At 36.8% G+C, this 20,753-nt stretch overlaps 2 protein-coding genes across 2 annotated transcripts; one reads left to right on the forward strand and one right to left on the reverse strand.

The window, feature by feature from the left end:
- Positions 1 to 208: 208 nt before the first annotated feature.
- On the reverse strand, positions 209 to 1,474 carry LOC111889749 (uncharacterized). Its single transcript, XM_023885905.3, has one exon. It carries the CDS (start codon positions 946 to 948, stop codon positions 349 to 351), a length of 600 nt encoding a protein of 199 aa, XP_023741673.1. The 5' UTR covers positions 949 to 1,474; the 3' UTR covers positions 209 to 348.
- Positions 1,475 to 19,477: 18,003 nt separating this feature from the next.
- Positions 19,478 to 20,401, forward strand: LOC128129211 (extensin-like). Its single transcript, XM_052767856.1, has 2 exons — positions 19,478 to 19,630; positions 20,189 to 20,401. Exons 1-2 carry the CDS (start codon positions 19,478 to 19,480, stop codon positions 20,399 to 20,401), a joined length of 366 nt encoding a protein of 121 aa, XP_052623816.1.
- The last annotated feature ends 352 nt before the right edge of the window (positions 20,402 to 20,753 follow it).

Consider the following 20,753-nt stretch of genomic DNA (forward strand, 5'->3'; position numbering starts at 1 on the left):
AAAAAGCCAAAATTATCTATCAAACTAATAGTATTTGGTGTTGTCATTTTTTTTTTTTTTTTTTTTTTTTTTTTTTTTTTTTTTTTTTTTTTTTTTTTTTTTGTGGAGGGTTTAAGACTGGTTAAAGATATTTATGGATTTAGAAGTAGTTCAGTAGTAATTTAGGAAGACAGTATATTGCAATTCAAAAAAAAAAAAAAAAACCAACTTATCGAAATCAGTATATATAAACATAATCTAAAATTTATGTTATTACAATAACAATAATCAGAAGAAAAATAGTTGAAGGGATACAACAAATCCATTAAGGATTATAAAAAACCTTCATCATCATGAAATGTTAACTACTCACGCTTTAATTTCAAATCTTGAGCACTTAATTGACCCCACAGATAAGTCAATTTCTATCATATTTTCTTCCTCATTCATCTCCGGCCACCACAATACAGATTCCGGTGACCTCTGCCGACAACAAAACTTGGGTTCTTCCACATCTTGGTAGCCAACATAGTGGCCACCGGGGAGTGCAATTTCAATTAAGCTCTCCTCGTCGGATATGGAGCCGTCAGAGCAGTCAGGTCTCCGGTATACCTCGCCGGAAAATTGCCAGCCATCAAAGTCGGAATCTTCTTCGGTTGTACATGAGAACTGATCAATGACTTCACTCTCAGAGCAAGAATCCGGTGAACCCACATCAAAACACCCTTTCTTTACGGCTTCTGTAACTTGATTCACATCATTCTGATCATCTTCTTGGAAGGGTTGTTTCTCTTGCTGCTCAAGAACTTGTAAGTTGTGCTTAGAGTGTATCAAGAACAAAAATGCAGAAGAAACCAAAACTAACGTCGTGATGATAGACATAGTGAAATGCCCATGAGCAAAACTGAAAATGGGGATTAAAAAGGAAACGATCCATGTGTAGCTAAGTGAACAACAACAAGAATTCATCTGATCTGCTACTATGCTATTCAGACTCGTATATTCAAGAAAAGGAAAGGAAAAGAGTCGAATTTTAAAAATATAAAGATAGGGTTTTCGATTGATTGTGCAAGATTCAGGAGGAGAGGAAAAAAAAAGATACAAAAACAGATTCTACTGTGTTGAGAGAGATGTGTGGTGTGAAAGATATATAAATACATAGAATTTGAAGTGGTGAAGAAATAAAAATGAAATGAAACCTTTTTGATATACTAAAGATGATCCGAACTCAGACAAGTTTACACACAATTCTCCATAAGTGTGACGATTATTTTTGATTAGAAAAATGGCCACCAATGAGATTAGTGTTTGCTGTTTCCTCTGCAACTGATGATTCTCTCGGAAACCTAAAACCCTACTCGTTTGAAGCTTAGAAGTTCGTGAAGCCATGTGCAGACCTCTGAGCTCACCACATGGCACTTTCCCTCTAAATATTCATAGTAAATTCTATAAAACTGATGGGAGTTTAAATATTTGTCAGTATTTAAAAATGTTTTTCCTTAATATATTTTAATGAAGGGAAAAGGTTACAAAGGGCAAAAGAACATACGAGAAAGAAGCCAAAGTGCTTTCATAAAACTGTTGCTGGAGGTTGTGGCTTTTGGTACTCATTTACGAATTTGAGTAATGTATGCAATTATTCTTTTATATTTTTTTAGGGTTACGAAAATAAATATAGCTTATAATCGATTCTTAATTTGGGATATTTAACATTAAAGGAAATAACAAAAAGGATATGTTTTATTAACAAATTATCAATGATAGGGCATTTCGGACCCGATAACAGTTGAGCATCCCACCCGGATTTATTGGCCCCTATTTATTTATACCTTGTTTTTGGATTGTGACATCTAAAGTTCATAAAGCGAGCTAATCCGTACACAACAATTTTTCTTCATACACAACAATTGGTTCTATAAAATGTTGTATTGTACAACTATATAATGCATGAATTGTTGTGTATGACAAAAAACTGTTGTGTAGAATCACTTCACTTCATGAAAAGTTTGTGGTGTTGCAACTATATCTCTAATGATATGCGTCGTTAACATTTTATCGATTAGATAGTGTAAATCATAAGCCATAATAGTAAAATTAAAAAATAAATAAATAAACATGTCCAGATTATGATGACTGTGGCCAGAAATGGAAATTGTTCCAAAACTCGATGAACTTAGGATAAATACACATAAATGTTGAGTATCCATCGATACTTAGTCTTAGTTTACATAAATCATGAGGATGTCTCATGAATTTCATAGAATTAAATGCATGCTCGGAAGAAAAATAAGTGATGTTTAACATAATGAACTAGCCTAGAACATGATGAACTAACATGGCACACACATAACATATATAATAATACTCACATCACACTGTCGAATCACACAGACAAGCCCCGACTCTTGGCTGAAAGATCCCCAAATTGTCAAACATCAAACAACACCTAATTAACAGTTGGGTGCCAATGCATAACCATAAATCCATACTTGGGGTAAATAGTCTATTTTACCCCTAACCTTGCTTGGTCCAAGACTAAGGCCCCAACTCAAACTCTAGAGGCCCAAAAGCCAAATAATCAACCAATGCCCAAATATGGCATAATTTTCCAAATTGGGCCCAAACCTCTTACATGGGCCTTACCCTAAAGCTCATCCAAATATCCTAGTCCATACCCTTGTTCTCAGATGGCCCAACAAGAACCCAAACACCTAAGCCCAAAAGAAAGCCCCAACTCGAAGCCCAAATATGATTAGGGTTTTCACATAAAATGACGATTAGGGTTAAGTGAGAACGCTTAAGCCATTACAGACTTAATCCATTAAGTCCATCGCTCTACCAGGTCAATCATACAATGTGGTCGGGTATAACTCATAACTCCAATCCAACGGTCCAAAACGCGGGTCCTGGCAAGTCTCAACAAAAATCTCCAAGATTAGGGTTTTCTAAACCCTAATTATGATTTCCAACCCAAAAACATGCCAATTAGCTTCAAAGTTAAGTTTTAGGTTAATTAGGGTCTCACTAGGTGGGGCACCACCCACTGCCACCTCAGGCAGTGGTGGTCGATGGCGGTTCACGGTGGTGGTGGGGGATTTTCCTTGATTTTCCGGCCAAGAATTGCTCCTACAACATCACGCCATAATACACACGCATATTTACACCGAAACACACACACACAGACACAACCACCTCCTCATGTTGGCTGGTGGTGGCAAAAGATGGCAACTTAGTGACAAACACCATGGTTGGCTACCATAGTGGTTCACCTCACCTCCGGCCAACATAACACCCCCATATATACTCCACGGGTTCTAGCAGCAACACACACATATACACGACACGAGACCACAAACTCTCAACCACCGACTAGGCTACTGATGACGCCAAAATAAACAGTAACAACGACCAAAGGCCACCGGCGGCAACAAACGACGTACACAACATCATACACATAGAGAGGAACAAAGGAGAGGAGAGAGGAGTGGCGGTTAGCCTTATCGAGAGCTGTCACACCCCCGAACTAGACGGCGGAAACGTCCGGGGGCTCGTGTGACTAACAATTAAATAATCATGAAAGGTCAAAGGATATGGTTTGGGCTAGGCATTACATGTATAGACGAGTTAGGGATTTTGAGAATGTTATTTGGAGTGTTTTCGGTATTTGTTATGTTTTCGGACTAGGAAAGGTTTTCGGTCAGGCTGTGACCGAAAACCTGTTCTCGGTCAGTGTTAGTATAAATAGGTGTCAGGTTGTCATTTGTACAATGATGGTTCACTACGTTTTCGATTCATTGAGTTGTATTAGATGATTTTCAGATCTAATCATATGCAAGCTCAATTTTGATCATTCTTCTTCTCATCTTCTTTATTATTTCACTTGCTTGATTGATCATTGCTATAGATCCTTCCATCAAGTACGTTACAATTGGTATCAGAGCTTCAAACTGGTGTCAATTAAGCTTGTTTTTCAATTCTCGGTCTCGCAAGTTCGTGTTCATCAAATTCTCAGTCACTCAAAGATTGTTTTGATAGAATTTGAAGATCAAATTGGAGTTTCAATCGTGTGCCATTAAGATCTGTTTGTATCGTGTGGAATTTAAATTTTTTTGATCAAATTCTTATAGTTTTCGGTTTGATCCTCATCAATCGAAAACTCATTTTCAGCCAAAATTTCGTTGATATGTGGTTCATAAAGCTTTAATTGTATTCTTATTGCGTGGAAATCAAATCAGTTCGAAAAACCGAGATCTTCATTGAAAACTCCAGAGTTTTCGGTTTGATCTTCAGAAACCGAAATCCTTGTTCTTAAACCGAAAATCTTTGAACATTTAGAAACCGAAAACCCTAGAATATTCAGAATCCGAAAACCACCTTTCTTCAATCAAAAACCCATTTGGTTTATTTTTCAAGTTAATTTTTATTAAAAATTTTAAAAAAATTAAAAAAATATAAATATAAAAAAATGAATCTCAAAACATGTCTGCTCATCTTGAATTGGATGCTATCATGGGACTACTCGAATTCCTCGATTGTTATCAGCGGAAGGATTTTCTGAATGGAAATATCGGATTGAAAAGCATATTAAAATGAAGGATTTTAAAATTTAGAGAAGTATTTTGAGAGGTCCAATCTGTATCACAACAACTTTGGAAGATGGCACTATAATTGATAAGCAAGTTGAGAACTACACCGATGATGATTTCGAGAGAGTCAAGGAACAGGAAAAGGCTCTTGCCACACTCACTATGGCATTATCCCCAGAAATTGCTCAAGGTTTCCGTGAGTACACCTCAACAAAGGCATTATGGGAAGCATTGATTGAAGTATGCGAAGGGAATGAAGACATGAAACAAAGTCGCCAAGACATGTTGCGACAGAAGTTCAACATGTTTAACTATGTCTTCGGGGAATCTCTTGAGAAACAATTGCAAAGGTTTATCACACTCACCACCAAGATGAGTTCTGCTGGTGTTATGGTTACAAAATTTGAGATCAACAAGAAGCTACTCAATTCTTTACCAAAATCTTGGGATATGAATGTTTCAGAGATAAAGAAGACCAAAGATTTGAACCGTTTGAGTTTGGCTGAAACAATGGCGATCATTAAGGCTTGCGATCTCGATGATAAACAAAGAGAGATTAATCATGTTAATTCATACTCCTCTGCAAATCTTGGAATTCAAACCACCAACAATACTACTTTCTCAAGTTTCTCTATTCCTCAAGTTTCTCAAGTATCTCATGTTCCTCAAGTTCAACCCTATGTGACTCATTAGCCTACTTCATATGTCATTCCATCAATGCAGAACATTCATGTTTCTAAACCTCAATCTTCACTTCAACAAGTTGGTTCTGTTGTTGGTTCATCGTCAAATGCATCCATTCAGGCTCAAGGAAATAATCTTCAATCTTCATCATTGAAAGAAAACAAAGAAAATCTGGCCCTCGCCACTGATTTAGTGAACTGTTACAACGCTTTTGTGGCCGGAGAACTTTCCCCACAATTATCATTTGCTGACCTTGATCAGATCCATCCAGAGGATGTGGAGGAGATGGACATCGCATGGCAAATGGCTATGGCTGTTTTTTGGGAAAAACAATTCTCCAAGAAAACTGGGAAAAACAACTGGAGTGTGAATTCTGACAAGAAAGTAGGGTTCAACAAAGGAAAGCTGAGGTGTTATAATTGTCATGAACCTGGACACTTTGCCCAAGAATGTCCAAAACCAGACCGAAGAGACAAGTCTGAGCGGGCTTTGGTTCCGGTGAACAACAACAGGGGATCCTCTGCAAACAATCAGACTACAAACATGGATATGGTGGCTCAATCCATTGATTGGGAAGACCAAATTCAGGCTCTGAATATTTCAGGACCTGAAAATGCACATCTTGCCCAGATCAAGGATGGTGTGGAAGAAAAAGCAGAGAAGGAACCATAAGAGGGAATGATGAATCTTCAATTTGCATTCATGGTGCAAACCACCCCAGAGCCTGCCAAACCTGAGGTGATTGGTTGCTCTCAATCTTGTATGAAAACTGTTAAATTCTTACGTGACCAAATTGAATTAATTAAGAGACAAAATGAGGACCTTAAGTATGAAGGCTACACTCTTTGGAAAAATCAAAAGCCTTTGAAAACTTAATTAGAGAACAAAACAAAAGATTTTAAAAAATTGCAAGAGGATTACAGCAACAAGTGTGAGAATTATGATCATCTCAAAGGAATGCTTGCTGTTGTAATCGCTGAACTTGACGCATTGAAAAACCGATTTGAAAATGCTGAATTTAATTTTAAAAAATTCGATGGGTCAAGTGAAATTGTTGCAAAAATGATAGAGGAACAAATGCAGTGGAAGGATATTACTTGTGGTAACCAAAGAAAAGTAGGATTAGGATTTGAGAGTGTCCCTCCTCCCTTCAATCATAATTACACTGCTATTCCTTTATCTCAAGAAGAAATTGACAGAGAACCTTTCTTGGTTTATGGGAAGCCAACCTCTGAACAAGCAACACAATCTAATGATAAAATTTTGAATACTAACATTTCTACCTTAAGTGTAGACGTGTCAGTAGATCATGGGGAGCAAGAAGCCGAAAAGTCTGAGTCAAATAATTTTGTGTCTAAATTTAGTGTTGAATTTTGTGATGAGTCTGTGTTAAACTCAAAAACTAATGTCTTTGTTTCTGGTGGTGTGTTATTTCAGAATGAAAATTTTAAAAATAATGATGTTGTTTCTGATAAAGTTGCCAAATCTAATCCGAGTTCTTCTACATCTTTTACGTTTGCAATCTAGTTTTTGTTCTTGCAAATGTGAAAATGCTAGAAAAGATAATAAAAGCCAGAAATCTAACAAAAGCACTACCAAGTCGAATGATAATAAACAAATTTGCTTCAATTGTGGTAATGCTGGTCATATTGCATGAAATTGTCTAAATCGGATGTTTGTACATTACATGTCACAAAGAGGAGAGAACGAGGCTAGAGGACGGTCTTTAATTAGAAAGTCCTCAAGACCTCGCTCTCAATATGATAACTGGAAAGCAAATCAAAACAAGAAAATGGCAGTTTTTCATAAGAACAAACATGTTTTAATAAAATCACAAACAATTTGCCAAAATCGACCAAAGCTAAGCCAAAGTCGATTTCGTCAAAATGCAGGTCTGGTTCTTCAACTTCCTCAAATAGAAAATCCACCTGCTCAAAGCAAACTAAAGAGAAAACTGTTTCAAAACCTAAATATCAATGGGTGCCAAAAATAAAGTCTAATCAGTCATCATCATCCTCTGTATCTGTTGTAAATGACATTTCAACTTTAGAAAAGTTAAAAGATAAATCTGTGAACATTAAGGGTCAACCTAGGAATGTAATGACCTGGGTCCCTAAATCTAAATGATTCTGCTCAATGTGCAGGGACAGTTGCGGAGGAATGTCGTCAGACCCTGGTATATCGACATCGGGTGCTCCCGGCACATGACAAGAGATATCTCCTAATTGCACAACATTCAGACCTTTAATGGGAGATATGTCTCCTTCGCCGGAGGAGAGGGCGGAAAAATCACACGAAAAGGAACGGTGACCAATGGAGTGCTTAGTTTTGAGAACCTCAACTATGCTCCTGAGTTAAAGCATAGTTTGTTGAGTGTTTCCCAAATCTGCGACAAGGGTTATTCGACACACTTCACCGATAAAGAATGTCTGATCTTAAAGCCTAACATTGTCATCCCAGAGGAGTGGATTCTTGTCAAATCAAAGCGGGATGGAAATGCCTACATTATTGACATGAACAACAACGTACCCGATGAAGTCACTTGTCACTTTTCAAAAGTCTCAGAACAAAACCCTATGTTGTGGCATCGTCGACTTGGGCATGCAAATGCAAAGAATCTGAACCGTATTGCCAAAAACGAAATGGTGCGTGGTCTACCCGTCAGACACTTCATCACCTTTGAAAATGTGTGTCATGTGCTCAAGGTAAACATCATCGAAAGCCACATCTGCCAAAGAAAGTCGATTCCATCAGTCAGGTGCTCCAATTGTTGCACATGGACTTGTTTGGTTCGGTCAACGTCCTTAGCATCAACTGAAATTCATACTGTCTCGTTGTGATAGATGACTTCTCTCGCTTCACGTGGGTTTTCTTTCTATCCAACAAAGCTGGGATCACTAACCTTATCAAGTATTTCATTGTAATGATTGAGAACCAAACCAACCACTGATAGAAAGCGCTACGCACAGATAATGGAACATAACTCAAGAATGTTGTTCTTAATCATTTTTGCGCTGAGAAGGGTATTGTGCATCAGTATAGTTCTGTTCGGACACCACAACAAAACGGTGTTGCTGAGTGTAGGAATCGTAAGTTACAAGACGCAACAAGGACGATGCTATGTGATTATGAACTTCCAGTTTTCTTTTGGGCAGAGGTGATCAACACTGCCTGCTATGTTCAAAATCGTGTCCTAATCAACAAAGCCCAGTTGAAAACTCCGTGTGAGATTTTATATGGACACAAGCCATCTGTCAGCCATTTCAGAGTATTTGGTCTCCCTTGCACCCTTCTTCACTTAGAATCCAACCCAAAATTCAATCCAAAAGCTGATGACTGCTATTTCGTCGGATACGCTGCTCGTACTGCTTACAGGGTATACAATAAGAAGACAAAGCAAATCGTGGAATCTTTTGATGTTCGCTGGCTGGAAGAGAATGAAATAGATGCTAGGGTGGGTCCTGATTGGCTGTTCGACTACACATCACTATTCAAATTATTTAGTGTGTTGTCTGATAACCAAGTTGGGTCTACCTTTGGCTCGAAGAATAACATTGAAGACGATGATGAAGAGGTTGTTTACAGACCACCTTTGGTTTCTGCTACTGATCCCCCAGTGGAGTCATCTATTCCAATTGCTTCTTTAGAGTCCCCAACACAACAATCTGCTCCAGATGCTGATGCTACTCCTCTAACTCTAATTGAAAGAGAGTTCATGAAACAAGATGCTTCCGCTATTACTCAAAATCTGATGGATCTTCTCTTTCCCGAACAAATCACTGATGAGTTTGTAGCAAATCCACCAATCGACAATGCTTCCTCTACCGTGGATTCTTCAGCAAATGACAGAGCCGTTAATATTCATACACTTCCTGTTTCACTCAATGACATCAGTCACGATATATCCTCCCGTATACAACGTGACCATCCGATCGAGAATGTCATTGGTCAGCTGGGCAATGCTGTTAGAACTAGAAGCCAGAGTGGAGACGTCAACGAATGTCTCTATTCTTGTTTTATTTCTCAAATAGAGCCCAAGTATGTTGAAATGGCTTTGAATGAGCCCAGCTGGGTGGACGCAATGCATGACGAGCTAAATCAATTCGAAAAGCTCGGGGTTTGGAAGTTGGTGGAATTGCCTAAAGGCAAGAAGTCTCTCGACACAAGATGGGTATTTCGGAATAAGCATGACGATTTGGGGGTAATTGTAAGAAATAAGGCGAGATTGGTTGTCCGTGGGTTTAGATAGATAGAGGGTCTTGATTATACAGAAGTATATGCTCCGGTGGCTCGCTTGGAGGCTATTCATATCTTCCTAGCTTATGCCTCGTACATGAACTTCACTGTCTATCAAATTGATGTCAAGATGGCTTTCTTGTACGGCAAGGTGAAGGAAGAGATCTATGTTGATCAACCTCATGGGTTTGTCAGCTCGAAATTTCACAACCATGTCTACAAGTTAGATAAGGCTCTGTATGGGTTGCATCAAGCTCCCAGAGCCTGGTATGCTACTCTCACAGAGCACTTGCTCAATCATGGCTACTCACGCGACACTATCGATCAGACCCTATTCATAAAGCATGTCTTTGTGGATCAGATTCTTGTACAAATCTATGTAGACGACATCATTTTCGGGTCAACGAGTCCTCAGCTGTGCAAGGAGTTCGAGGATGTTATGAAAAAGAGATTCGAGATGAGTTCGTTGGGCAAAATGACCATGTTTTTAGGGCTTCAGGTCTAACAATGTTCAACTGGAATCCTACTCCATCAAGCCAAATATGTGGAGGATATGCTTGAGAAGTTCGGGTTCAGAGACGCCAAACCTGCCTTGACACCCATGGTGGAGAGACCCCTACTGACTCCTAATATTTAAGGCGTATCTGTAGACCAAACATACTACAGATCAATGATCGGTTCGCTGATGTATCTTACTGCAAGTCGCCCCAACATTATGTTTGCGGTCTGTCAATACACGCGTTATCAGGCTAATCCTAAACTTTCTCATCTTACTATTGTCAAAAGGATTTTTCGGTACCTCAAAGGCAGCCCAAAACTAGGTCTTTAGTATCGGAAAAGTTCTGAATTTGATCTATATGCTTTTGTTAACAACAATTATGGAGGCTGCGAGCTTGACAGGAAATCGACTTCAAGCGGATGTCAATTTCTAGGTGATCGGCTGGTGTCCTGGCAGTGCAAGAAATAGAACACTTTCTCAACCTCAACAGTAGAAGTGGAATATGTGGCTGCATCGACTTGCTGCTCTCAAGTCATATGGATCCAACATCAGCTGTTGGATTACGGTTTGAATTTTCAAGAAACCCCTATATTCTGTGATAATGAGGCTACGATCCAAATTGCTAAAAATCCGGTCCAACACTCAAAAACCAAGAACATCGACATCAAAATTCATTTTATTAGAGATTGTTATGAGCACTCGCTCATTCGGCTAGAACAGGTTCCCACTGCGAACAATGTGGCGGATTTGTTCACAAAGTCGTTTAACAAAGCTCGATTCGATGTGCTAGTAAGCTTTTTGAAAATGATTCGTTTTGAGGATTAATTTTTGTTTAGGTTAGTATAAATTTGCGCATTTATATTTCATTCTCGCCCATGCACAAATTTAGGGGGAGAAATAAACAAAAACCAAACAAAAACTAGAAAATCAGAAAATCCAAAAACATTAGAAAATCAGAAAACTTAAAAAAATATTACTGGGATAATTCTTTTGTGTAAGAAACATATGGGAAGTGATATCAGCAAGTGATAACAGGAAATCTGAATCTGTGTAAGGTACCAAAGCTGAATTGTCTAGGCTCTATGCTCGATGCGCTGGTAGGCACGAAAAGTTTAATGGACTTGACTAGGTACAGATGAACTTAAGGAATCTAGAGACTTGATAAATCTTCACCTAGATAGTTCCGTTTAGTCTGACAATATGACACTTGGGTAGGTGGAGCAGGGAGATATACATGAGAATCCACCAGTCACATTAAAGAAACCCGTATCTAGAACCGTGGATTGACTTTTCTTCGGTGTACAGATTATTTCCTTAATTTCGGTATTGATGGAGCGACTGGGGAATTCCGATAAAGTAGGTATGTAGAAAATTATTTCCTTTCTTTCTTACTATTAGTCATATGTTGCCTCCTCTGTGTGATTGAAAGATCCGACCTGGACTGCAACATATGCAACTTTGTCTCTCTTCATCCTCTATCTATGCTATTCTTTCTGTCTGTTAGCCATATGATGTCTCCTTTGCGTGATTAATAATCTGACCTCGTACACAACATATGCAACCTTCTACTTCTCAATCCCTCTCTAGGCAGTCATATGTTTCACCCTCTACGTGATTGGAATCGATCCGACCTGGGTGTACAACATATGCATTCTAAAACAGTTCTCTCTCCTAATAATTGTCTGCTCACCTAAAGTAAGGAGTATCTCGGAAGTTCTTGATTATTGGGGTATATCAAGAAGCGGGAAACACGTTCTAGTACAGCTAAAATTGAACAATTATAGATTGTCTGTAGATCTCGCTGCTCAATTTAGGTGGATAACAATATTCTTGGTCGTCGTCAGATAAATGGTCCTTTGGAATTTTATCTAGTAACTTAGGATCAATCTGTCCAGTCACTGATAACATTTCTAAAACCTGTCACAAGTTTTTGTTTTTATGTGGACCACAATACCGGCGATCGACCAGATCTATTCATGAAAGGAGAGGTACTGACAAATGAAAATGATTGTCTAACAACTTTGATCCCACGTCTTAAAAAAGGAGTTATAAATTTCAGTTAGAGGTGAAATTTAGGTTAAAAATTCAAATTTTAGTTTTATTTTAATTTTAAATTTTATTTTATTTTTTTTTAGTTTTTTTTAAATGGTAGAATTTTAGAAAATACTTCATTTTATTTTTATTTTTATTTTTTTAATCCTCAAAATGTTTTATTCTTAAAAATTGTTTTGAGTATTGGGCTTTATAATATTTTGGATGCAACCCACCACGTTATTGGTCCAGGTTTGGATCTGGTACTTAAAGGAATAGATCAACCGAATTTTTTTTCCCTTCATTTTTCTTCTCCCGGACCGAAATCCTCTCGTTCTTCTCTCTACCCTCGAAACATTTTTTTGCTATTTCTTGAAATTGATCCAAAATATTCACATGTATGATGTTTTCGACCATGGATGCACCATTATCACAGTGAATCGACCACGAAATCGAGGCCTAATCGTTAAATTTGATCTGTCGGCGAGTTTTCGGTCCAACGGCTCTCGGTCCTGAGCTTTCGGCCCATCGGCTAACCGGCTTTCGGTCAAGCCGTTTTCAGTCTGATGGCTCACAACTTCAACGGATTCAAGACTTTCGGCTTTCGGTCTAAATGGCTAAGATGCCTTCGGTCTTGGAGCCTTCAGTCTTGATCTTGTTGACCGAAAACCTAATTTTTGTCTAATAAATTTTAAATAAAATGGCCAATTAAATTGATTTAATTGAGAAAATAATTTTAATTGTTATAACCAAAACATTTTCTCACTTGGCTAGGTTTGTGCAGGAAAAAATGGCAAGTCTTAAGGTTGCTGAAAGTCACAACATGTCAATTCTTCTAGGTGATCCTCCAGTGGCACACAATGAATTCAAGTCAATGATGTATGGATTGAGGGAATGTTGCATCTTCACTGCACTGACCTGGAACCCAGTGATCTATCTGGACCTAATCAATGAGTTTTGGAAGTCTGCTAATGTCAAAAGAGAAGAAGATGACTCAGTGATCATTGAAGCTTCTGTCAAAGGATGTAAAGTTGTTATCACTGAACAATTTATCAGAGATGTATTGAATATCCATGATAAGGCAACTTACCCGACTGATATAGATCTGAATCTAGTTTAGAAGTATCTCGAGAAGATGGGATATGAAGGAGTCTTTTCACCTACCATGAAGAAGCTGTTACATCCTTCCTAGAGGTTTCTAGCTCACGTGTTTGTGAATTGTATATTTGGGAGGAAGGGTGGCTCTGATGAGATATCTTCAAGAAATACTCAGGCAATTGTTGCACTGGCTGCGGGAATTGACTTCAATTTTTCAAAATTCATTTTGGAAGAGATGACTACAAACGCTAGCAAGAAGTCAAAAGATCAATTCATGTTATACCCAAGATTCATTCAAATCTTTATCAACAAGCAAAATCCTGAGATGGTCAAGACAGGAGAGGTACTAGATATGAAAGCATTTGGTCCCCACACTGTAAGCCTCATCAAGCAAAATCGAAAAGGGAAAATCATGTTTCAGGGAAAATAACCATTAGTGAAATTTGGAAACTTTGCGGAACTGATCGACTCATCAGAATCTCATGGGTTCTCAGAACAAATGTCTACAGACCAAGCATCATCAGATCGTGCATATGTAGATGATGATGTCATCACCGTTTCAGACCATGAGATTGAAGATGTTGCTCCGTCTACCATTGTTGCTGAAGAGCATGATCTTGAGAACGTGGCAGTTTAAACTGATTTTAGTAAAGGAGGAGAAGATGATGATTATGAGGATCTTGACCATTCCGGTTACGATGGAGATGATGTAGCGGTGAATTGTGGTGTGAATGAAAATCTTTTGTCAAACGGAGACCTTGATGACTTCTTTGACTGTGTCCATGATGGTGCTAATCAAACACCGGAGATAAGGGAGAAAGCTGATGCTCAAGAAACTGTGCCTCCGTCTACCGTTCAGATGGCTGATTCATCAATTCCTATGGACACATCATCAGGGATTCCTCCTCTTTACAATGTTCCAACATCCGAGCCCATTGAAAGTGATTCCCAGACAAATTTGACCTTCCAGCCTCCTTTGAACGCAGAAATGATCCAAGACTGGGATTCCTTTTTCCTGACCTGACTCAAACTACCGTGACTCTTTCATCTACAACATTTGCCCCTTTCCTCATTTGTACCCACTCAAGAAGGTCCCAGTTTAATCCATGAAGCTGGTGGTTCATCTGCTAGCCACGGATCATCTCCTCCAAGGCCATATCTTGATGCTGCCTCTGAGAGGTGAGTTGTGCATTTGGCCCAACAATTGAGTCCAACTCATTCTTCTCACGGAAAAGGTATATCTTTTGAGGAATGTTTGTCTAGAGGTGATGATTCCTCTGTGCCTGAGCTGAGAAAAGAGATTGGTGTGTTGAACTGGAAGCTTATTAAGAAAGACCTTGTGATCAGTCAGCATTCATCCTGAATTGCTGATCTTGAGGCCACCAATGCGCAGCTCACTAGTCGTATCGATGATCTTGAGGCAGATAAGTCACTGAAGACTGAGAAACTTTCAGCTCTTGAGACTCACCTTGGAACTCTGTCAGCGTGCTACTTTGAAATGAAACAAAAACTGACAGAGGAACTTGGTGATAAATTCAAGTCTTCAGTGGAAATTCTTCGAGCTAACCCACCATCTGGAACCCATCCTGGTGACTCCTCCTCATCCAAGAAAACTATAATATATGATAAATTTCCCACAGAACCTGTCCAAGCTCCACATATAATTGCCATCAAGAAATCAAAGTTGAAAGAATCCTCCAAGAAAAAGCAAATCATGTTCAAGCGAAATTCAGATGATAACGCCCCTCCTGGTCAACCACAAATCACTCGTATTGACCTTGAAAAGAAGAGATTTGTTCATACCTATGGTGACCGTTCTGGAATCAGATCATGGGGATTCCACGACCGCTTGAACATGTGGATCGTGAAACGGAAGATCAATAATATTGAATACTACAAGAATATTCATGATTTCGAATCTTGGACAAGTGTTGATCTCACTGAACTTGTTAACGCTCCGTTTGCAAATCCGTCAGGAAATCCTCAAGCAACTCAATTCAGGTTATTTCTAGAAAATCAGACAAAGAAGGGATTTCCTACAATGAAAACTGCCAAGTCTATATTCAAGCTATACCCAAAAGTTATCGATCCAAAGACAGACAGACCTTTCAGAACAGTGATGTGGCCTCCCACTAACCAAGTGAGGAAAATTCATGTGCTACAAAATTTCAGAGACAGATCACTTGAAAACATGCTCTACTGGATTTATGATGAATCAACAGCTAGCACTATCATCAAACTTCCAAATGACAGTTTTCGTATTTATGAAAATAATGACCTACTTCAGTTTGGAAAGTGGGATATCCATCACTTGTCTCTGCATTAAATTAAAGTTGTTGAGGAAATCTTCAAGCATGCTGCAAAGGAGTACACTTCAATGGTGGCAGAAATTATCCAAAAGGGTCTGTGGAGTGGATCGATTGAGGGGACTGATGTGATGCTGTTTGATAAAGATTAACTCATGCTAGCCGCAAACCAAGGGGGAGATTGAAAGGTCAAAGTATATGGTTTGGGCTAGGCATTACATGTATAGATGAGTTAGGGATTTTGAGAATGTTATTTGGAGTGTTTTCGGTATTTTTTATGTTTTCGGTCTAGGAAAGGTTTTCGGTCAAGCTGTGACTGAAAACCTGTTCTCGGTCAGTGTTAGTATAAATAGGTGTCAGGTTGTCATTTGTACAATGATGGTTCACTGTGTTTTCGGTTCATTAAGTTGTATTAGATGATTTTCAGATCTAATCGTATGCAAGCTCAATTTTGGTCATTCTTCTTCTCATCTTCTTTATTATTTCACTTGCTTGATTGATCATTGGTATAGATCCTTCCATCAAGGACCTTACAAATCATCACAATGAATATACATGAAACATAACACATTCATCACCAACATAACATCATACAACCAGCATTGTTCACATCAAGTACATTGTTAAAATACATAAGTTCTAATTGTTCAAAGTACGATAAGTGATATTACATAAAAAAAAAACCATACACACTCGCATGTCTTCTAGCTTAACGATTACCTGAGAATACAAGTTATTTTGAAAATGGTCAACATATATAATGTTGGTGAGTTCATAAGTATGTTCGAGTAAAAGTTTTTGTATCTTTCATAATAACCTAGAAAATTCGATATTTTTTGTAAATTTTTTGAAAATGATGAGCAAATGAAGTATAAATGCATGTGTGAATTTCATAGTTATAACTTATATAAGCGTAGTTTAGATTCATTGTATTTTGAATAACTGCTAAATATGTATGAATAATTTCCCCAGAAAATCCGATATTTTTCGTTTTATAGCAATGTTTGGATTTTTGTATCTTTAAATAAGGGTTTTGTATTAACACCCTCAAAGAGTTTATCTTTAAAAGGTTTAACTTTTGGTATCGAATCCCTATATGAGCCGTTATAACCATGCATGATAATGACTAGGTCGCTCGTCTTGGTATTTTTCCAAATGTCAGTCTTGATAAGGATGTTGTCGCCCTAGACTGGCCTAATGAAGCTGTAGAGAACAGCTAAGGCGTGGGGGGTCACCCCGTATAGATATATACGCAAACTCCCGCTTTCCACCCAATCTACTCTGATTATAACTACAGGCTACAATTTTACACTCAGTGAGGCCAAACGACATCTCTCACTAGATTCTCAACTCCTTTTTCGTACCACGTTTAATGTTTACACATAAGTTGTAGGTTTTGGATTCAAAAGGTACATTTTTATATAAGTATAAGACGTTAAGTGATTACGCAACGGTATAGTTTTGATCACAAGCACATGAATTCCATTCCAAGCCCAATTATCATGTAAATGGACCACGAAGGCCCAATAACATGTAAGATAGTAACTTGGGCCCAATAGACATGTATATGGGCCACAAAAGCCCAATAAACATATAGTCCATAATTTAGGCTCAAATTAACGTGTAAGTGGGTTGCAAGGCCCACTAAACACGTCATGGAACACATTGGGTTCAATTTACACTTAGTTGGGCCCTTTGGGCCCAACGGCTAGGTATCGTGAATAATAGGCCCAATAATTGATTATCGACATAATTTGTTCGTTCGTTTTTGTTTCGTGGTTTGTTTTAGCTAAGGGTTTACTAGATTGACGTTAAAAGTTTTCTTTTTTGTAAAAATGAAATTTTTACCCAATAATCATCAAATTTTTAGTTAAGGCCCAAAGTTTTGTAAAAATGACATTTTAGTCCATAAGTTATAAAAAGTTGGAGTTTTGTCCCAAATGTCAAAAAAACTTACGGTTTTAGCCCCAAAAGTTATATTTTCACATTAAGAAACCTGTTTTGTAGAAAAGTGCATTTTCAGCCCTTTGTTTGTGAAAGTTTACATTTTCGGCCCAATTTTGGAAAGTTTTACATTTTTGGTCCATTTTAAAAATAAATTTTATTTTCACCTCTAGTTTTGGTTTATTTACATTCATGACTCCAACATTGGCCAAATAACATTTTAAACCTTAAAACTTCATGTTTTTCGCAATATGGGCCCTTAGGCCGTGAGGCCCAAAAGTTTGGCCCAATAAGCCTAAATTTTCATTTTTGTACCTTGTAAAAGTATGTTTAGCATAAAAATATATTTTTATACATATAGGACCTGTTTGGCCCCCTTTAAAACAGAATTTTAGCTTTTTACCCCTTATCTTTTGTTTTATTGACAATTTTGACCCTTAACAAGATTTTTGTTGAATTCTTTTGTATCCCAAAATGTGTTCTTCTTTGGCTTGGTAATATGATATGTATAATGTAATAGTTCATAGATCCTTGCTAGATAATACTTAAATTTTGAGATTTGCTAAGATCTAACCCATTATTACCAAATAAAACAAGTATTCACACAAAACATGCATATAACACATAGATCTACACATTTTTCATGTATTCTCCCTCAAAAATCATATCAAAACCGAAACAAGGGGGTATGAACTCATGTTTGCTTTGAAGTCTCGATTTTGAAGAATAAATGGAGAAGATTTTGGTCCTAGCAAGCTTTCTTGAGGGGATTTCAAACTTAAGGAGTTCTAGGAAGCATAATCACCAAAAACTTGCTTAAAATAGTGATCCAATCATGAGAATAGAGTTATGAACTTGGATGTATAAATACTTACCAAGAAGTGATGATTGCCTTGTGAAAACCTCCTTGAATCACAAGTAAATTTCGAGATTTTGGAAGAAGGTGTAGGATGATTCTTGAGAGCGTTTTAAGAGAGTTTGATGTGTGTGTGTGTGGTTTCCTTCGGTCAAGAGTAGAAGAGGAGAGGGGAGAGAGTGATGAAGTGACTATTATGGATACATGGTGGTTTAAGGCCTAGTTACCCTCTAAATAAAAATGAGGTGGCACCTCCCAAAGTCAACCCTCCCATAATCTTCTCCATTTATTTAATCACATGTGATTATATGCATTTAATCACATATGATTTATGTGGACAATATTCATTATTTCTTTCTCAATTCAATAGTTGTACTCATATACTTAATCACATGTGATTATATGTATCAAATTGTATATGATTTATATTGATAATATTCAAGAGTCAATATTTTTTCTTATGTATTTAATCATATGTGATTGTATGTGTTAATCACATATGATTAATGTATAAAAAGAAAAATTATTTAATCAAAAACGCGAAAATGAATCTTGTTTACAAAAATCATAAGTGACTAAATGTACAAGAACAACTATTGAACTAGAATGTGAAAATGCATATAATCACAAGTGATTATATGCATTTAACCACATATGATATATATGGAAAATTTTTATCTTTGTGTTCTCGATTCAATAATTATTCTTGTGTATATTGTCATATGTGATTATATGTATCTAATCACATATGATTTATATATGTGATTAGATACATATAATCACATATGATTATATGTATTTAATCACATATGATTACAGTGGACAAATAACAATTATTGAATCGAGAATGTTACAATGAATCTCATCCACATAAATTATATATGACTGGATACATATAATCATAGTTTTGGAATGAATAATTTCTTTTGTATAATTAATCACATGTGATTATAAATATATATATATATATATATATATATATATATATATATACATATATATATATATATATATATATATATATATATATATAATCATATATGATTTAAGGTGGACAAGATGCATTTTTTCCTTCTCGATTCAATAGTTGTGCTCATGTACTTAATCACATACGATTATACCTATAATCACATGTGATAAAATACATGAGAACAAATATTGAATCGATAAAACAAAAATGAATTATGTCCATATAAATCATATGTGATTATATGTATTTAATCATATGTGACTAGATTCATATAATCACAAAGCAAAAATGAATTACCTCCGCCACCCACACCCACCGACCACCCGTCACTACCACCACCACTTGCAACCACCCAACCACCTATCACCACCCATCACCACACACCACCACCATGAATCACCACCAGCCCGCCTCTACCACCCGCCGCCACCACCCCCACCCGTACCTACAAAGATTTGTTATTGTGTTTTTGATTCATTAGGTTTTCTCTTGTATATAATCACATGTGATTATATGTCTCGAGTCACATGTGATTATATATATCAAATCATATATGATTTATATGTTATTAAATACATATAATCACATGTGATTAAATACACATGAAAAACTAGTGAATCGAGAATGCAAAAATGATTATTGTCCACGTAAATCATATGTGATTAGATACATATAACTACATGTGCTTATATGTATTTAATAAAATATTATTTACATGGGCCGTATTTATTTTCGTGTTTTCGATTTAATAATTGGCATCGTATATTAAATCACATGTGATTATATTTCTTTAGTCACATATGATTTACATGAACAATATTTGTTTTCACGTCTTGATTATATATATTTAATAACATATGATTCGTATGGAAAATATTTATTCTTCCATCGATTCAATAATTGTTCTAATATATTTAATCACATGTGATTATATTTATTTAATCACATATGATTTATGTGGACAACATTTTTGTGATTATATGTACCCACCACCATTAGCAACACACAACACTACCGCCAACCACCACCCATCAATACCACCACTATCCATCACCACCACCTACCTCCACCACCCATTACCACTGGTCGTCACCACGCCCACCACCCATCACCCAACAAAACCACCACCACTACCACTCACCACCACAACCCACCACCATCACCTATCACCACCACCCAATGCCTATAGCCACTAACATTGGATCTGATTGAAAACATATAATGGCATAAATCATGTGTGATTATATGTACTTTTTTATATGTGATTAAATACATATAATCACATGTGATTATATGTATCTAATCATATATGATTATATGTATCTAATCACATATAATTTAATCGCATGTGATTATATGTATTCAATCATATGTGATTTATTTGGAAAATATTTGTTTTTAACGAATCTTGTTTATATAAATCATATGTGATTAAATATATATATATATATATATAAATATATATATATATATATATATAATCACATGTAATTATATTTATTTAATCATATGTGATTATATCTATTTAATCACATATGATTTATGTAGATAATATTCATTACCC

Source organism: Lactuca sativa, chromosome 9 (assembly GCF_002870075.4).
Source record: "Lactuca sativa cultivar Salinas chromosome 9, Lsat_Salinas_v11, whole genome shotgun sequence".
NCBI classification, from domain to species: Eukaryota; Viridiplantae; Streptophyta; class Magnoliopsida; order Asterales; family Asteraceae; genus Lactuca; species Lactuca sativa.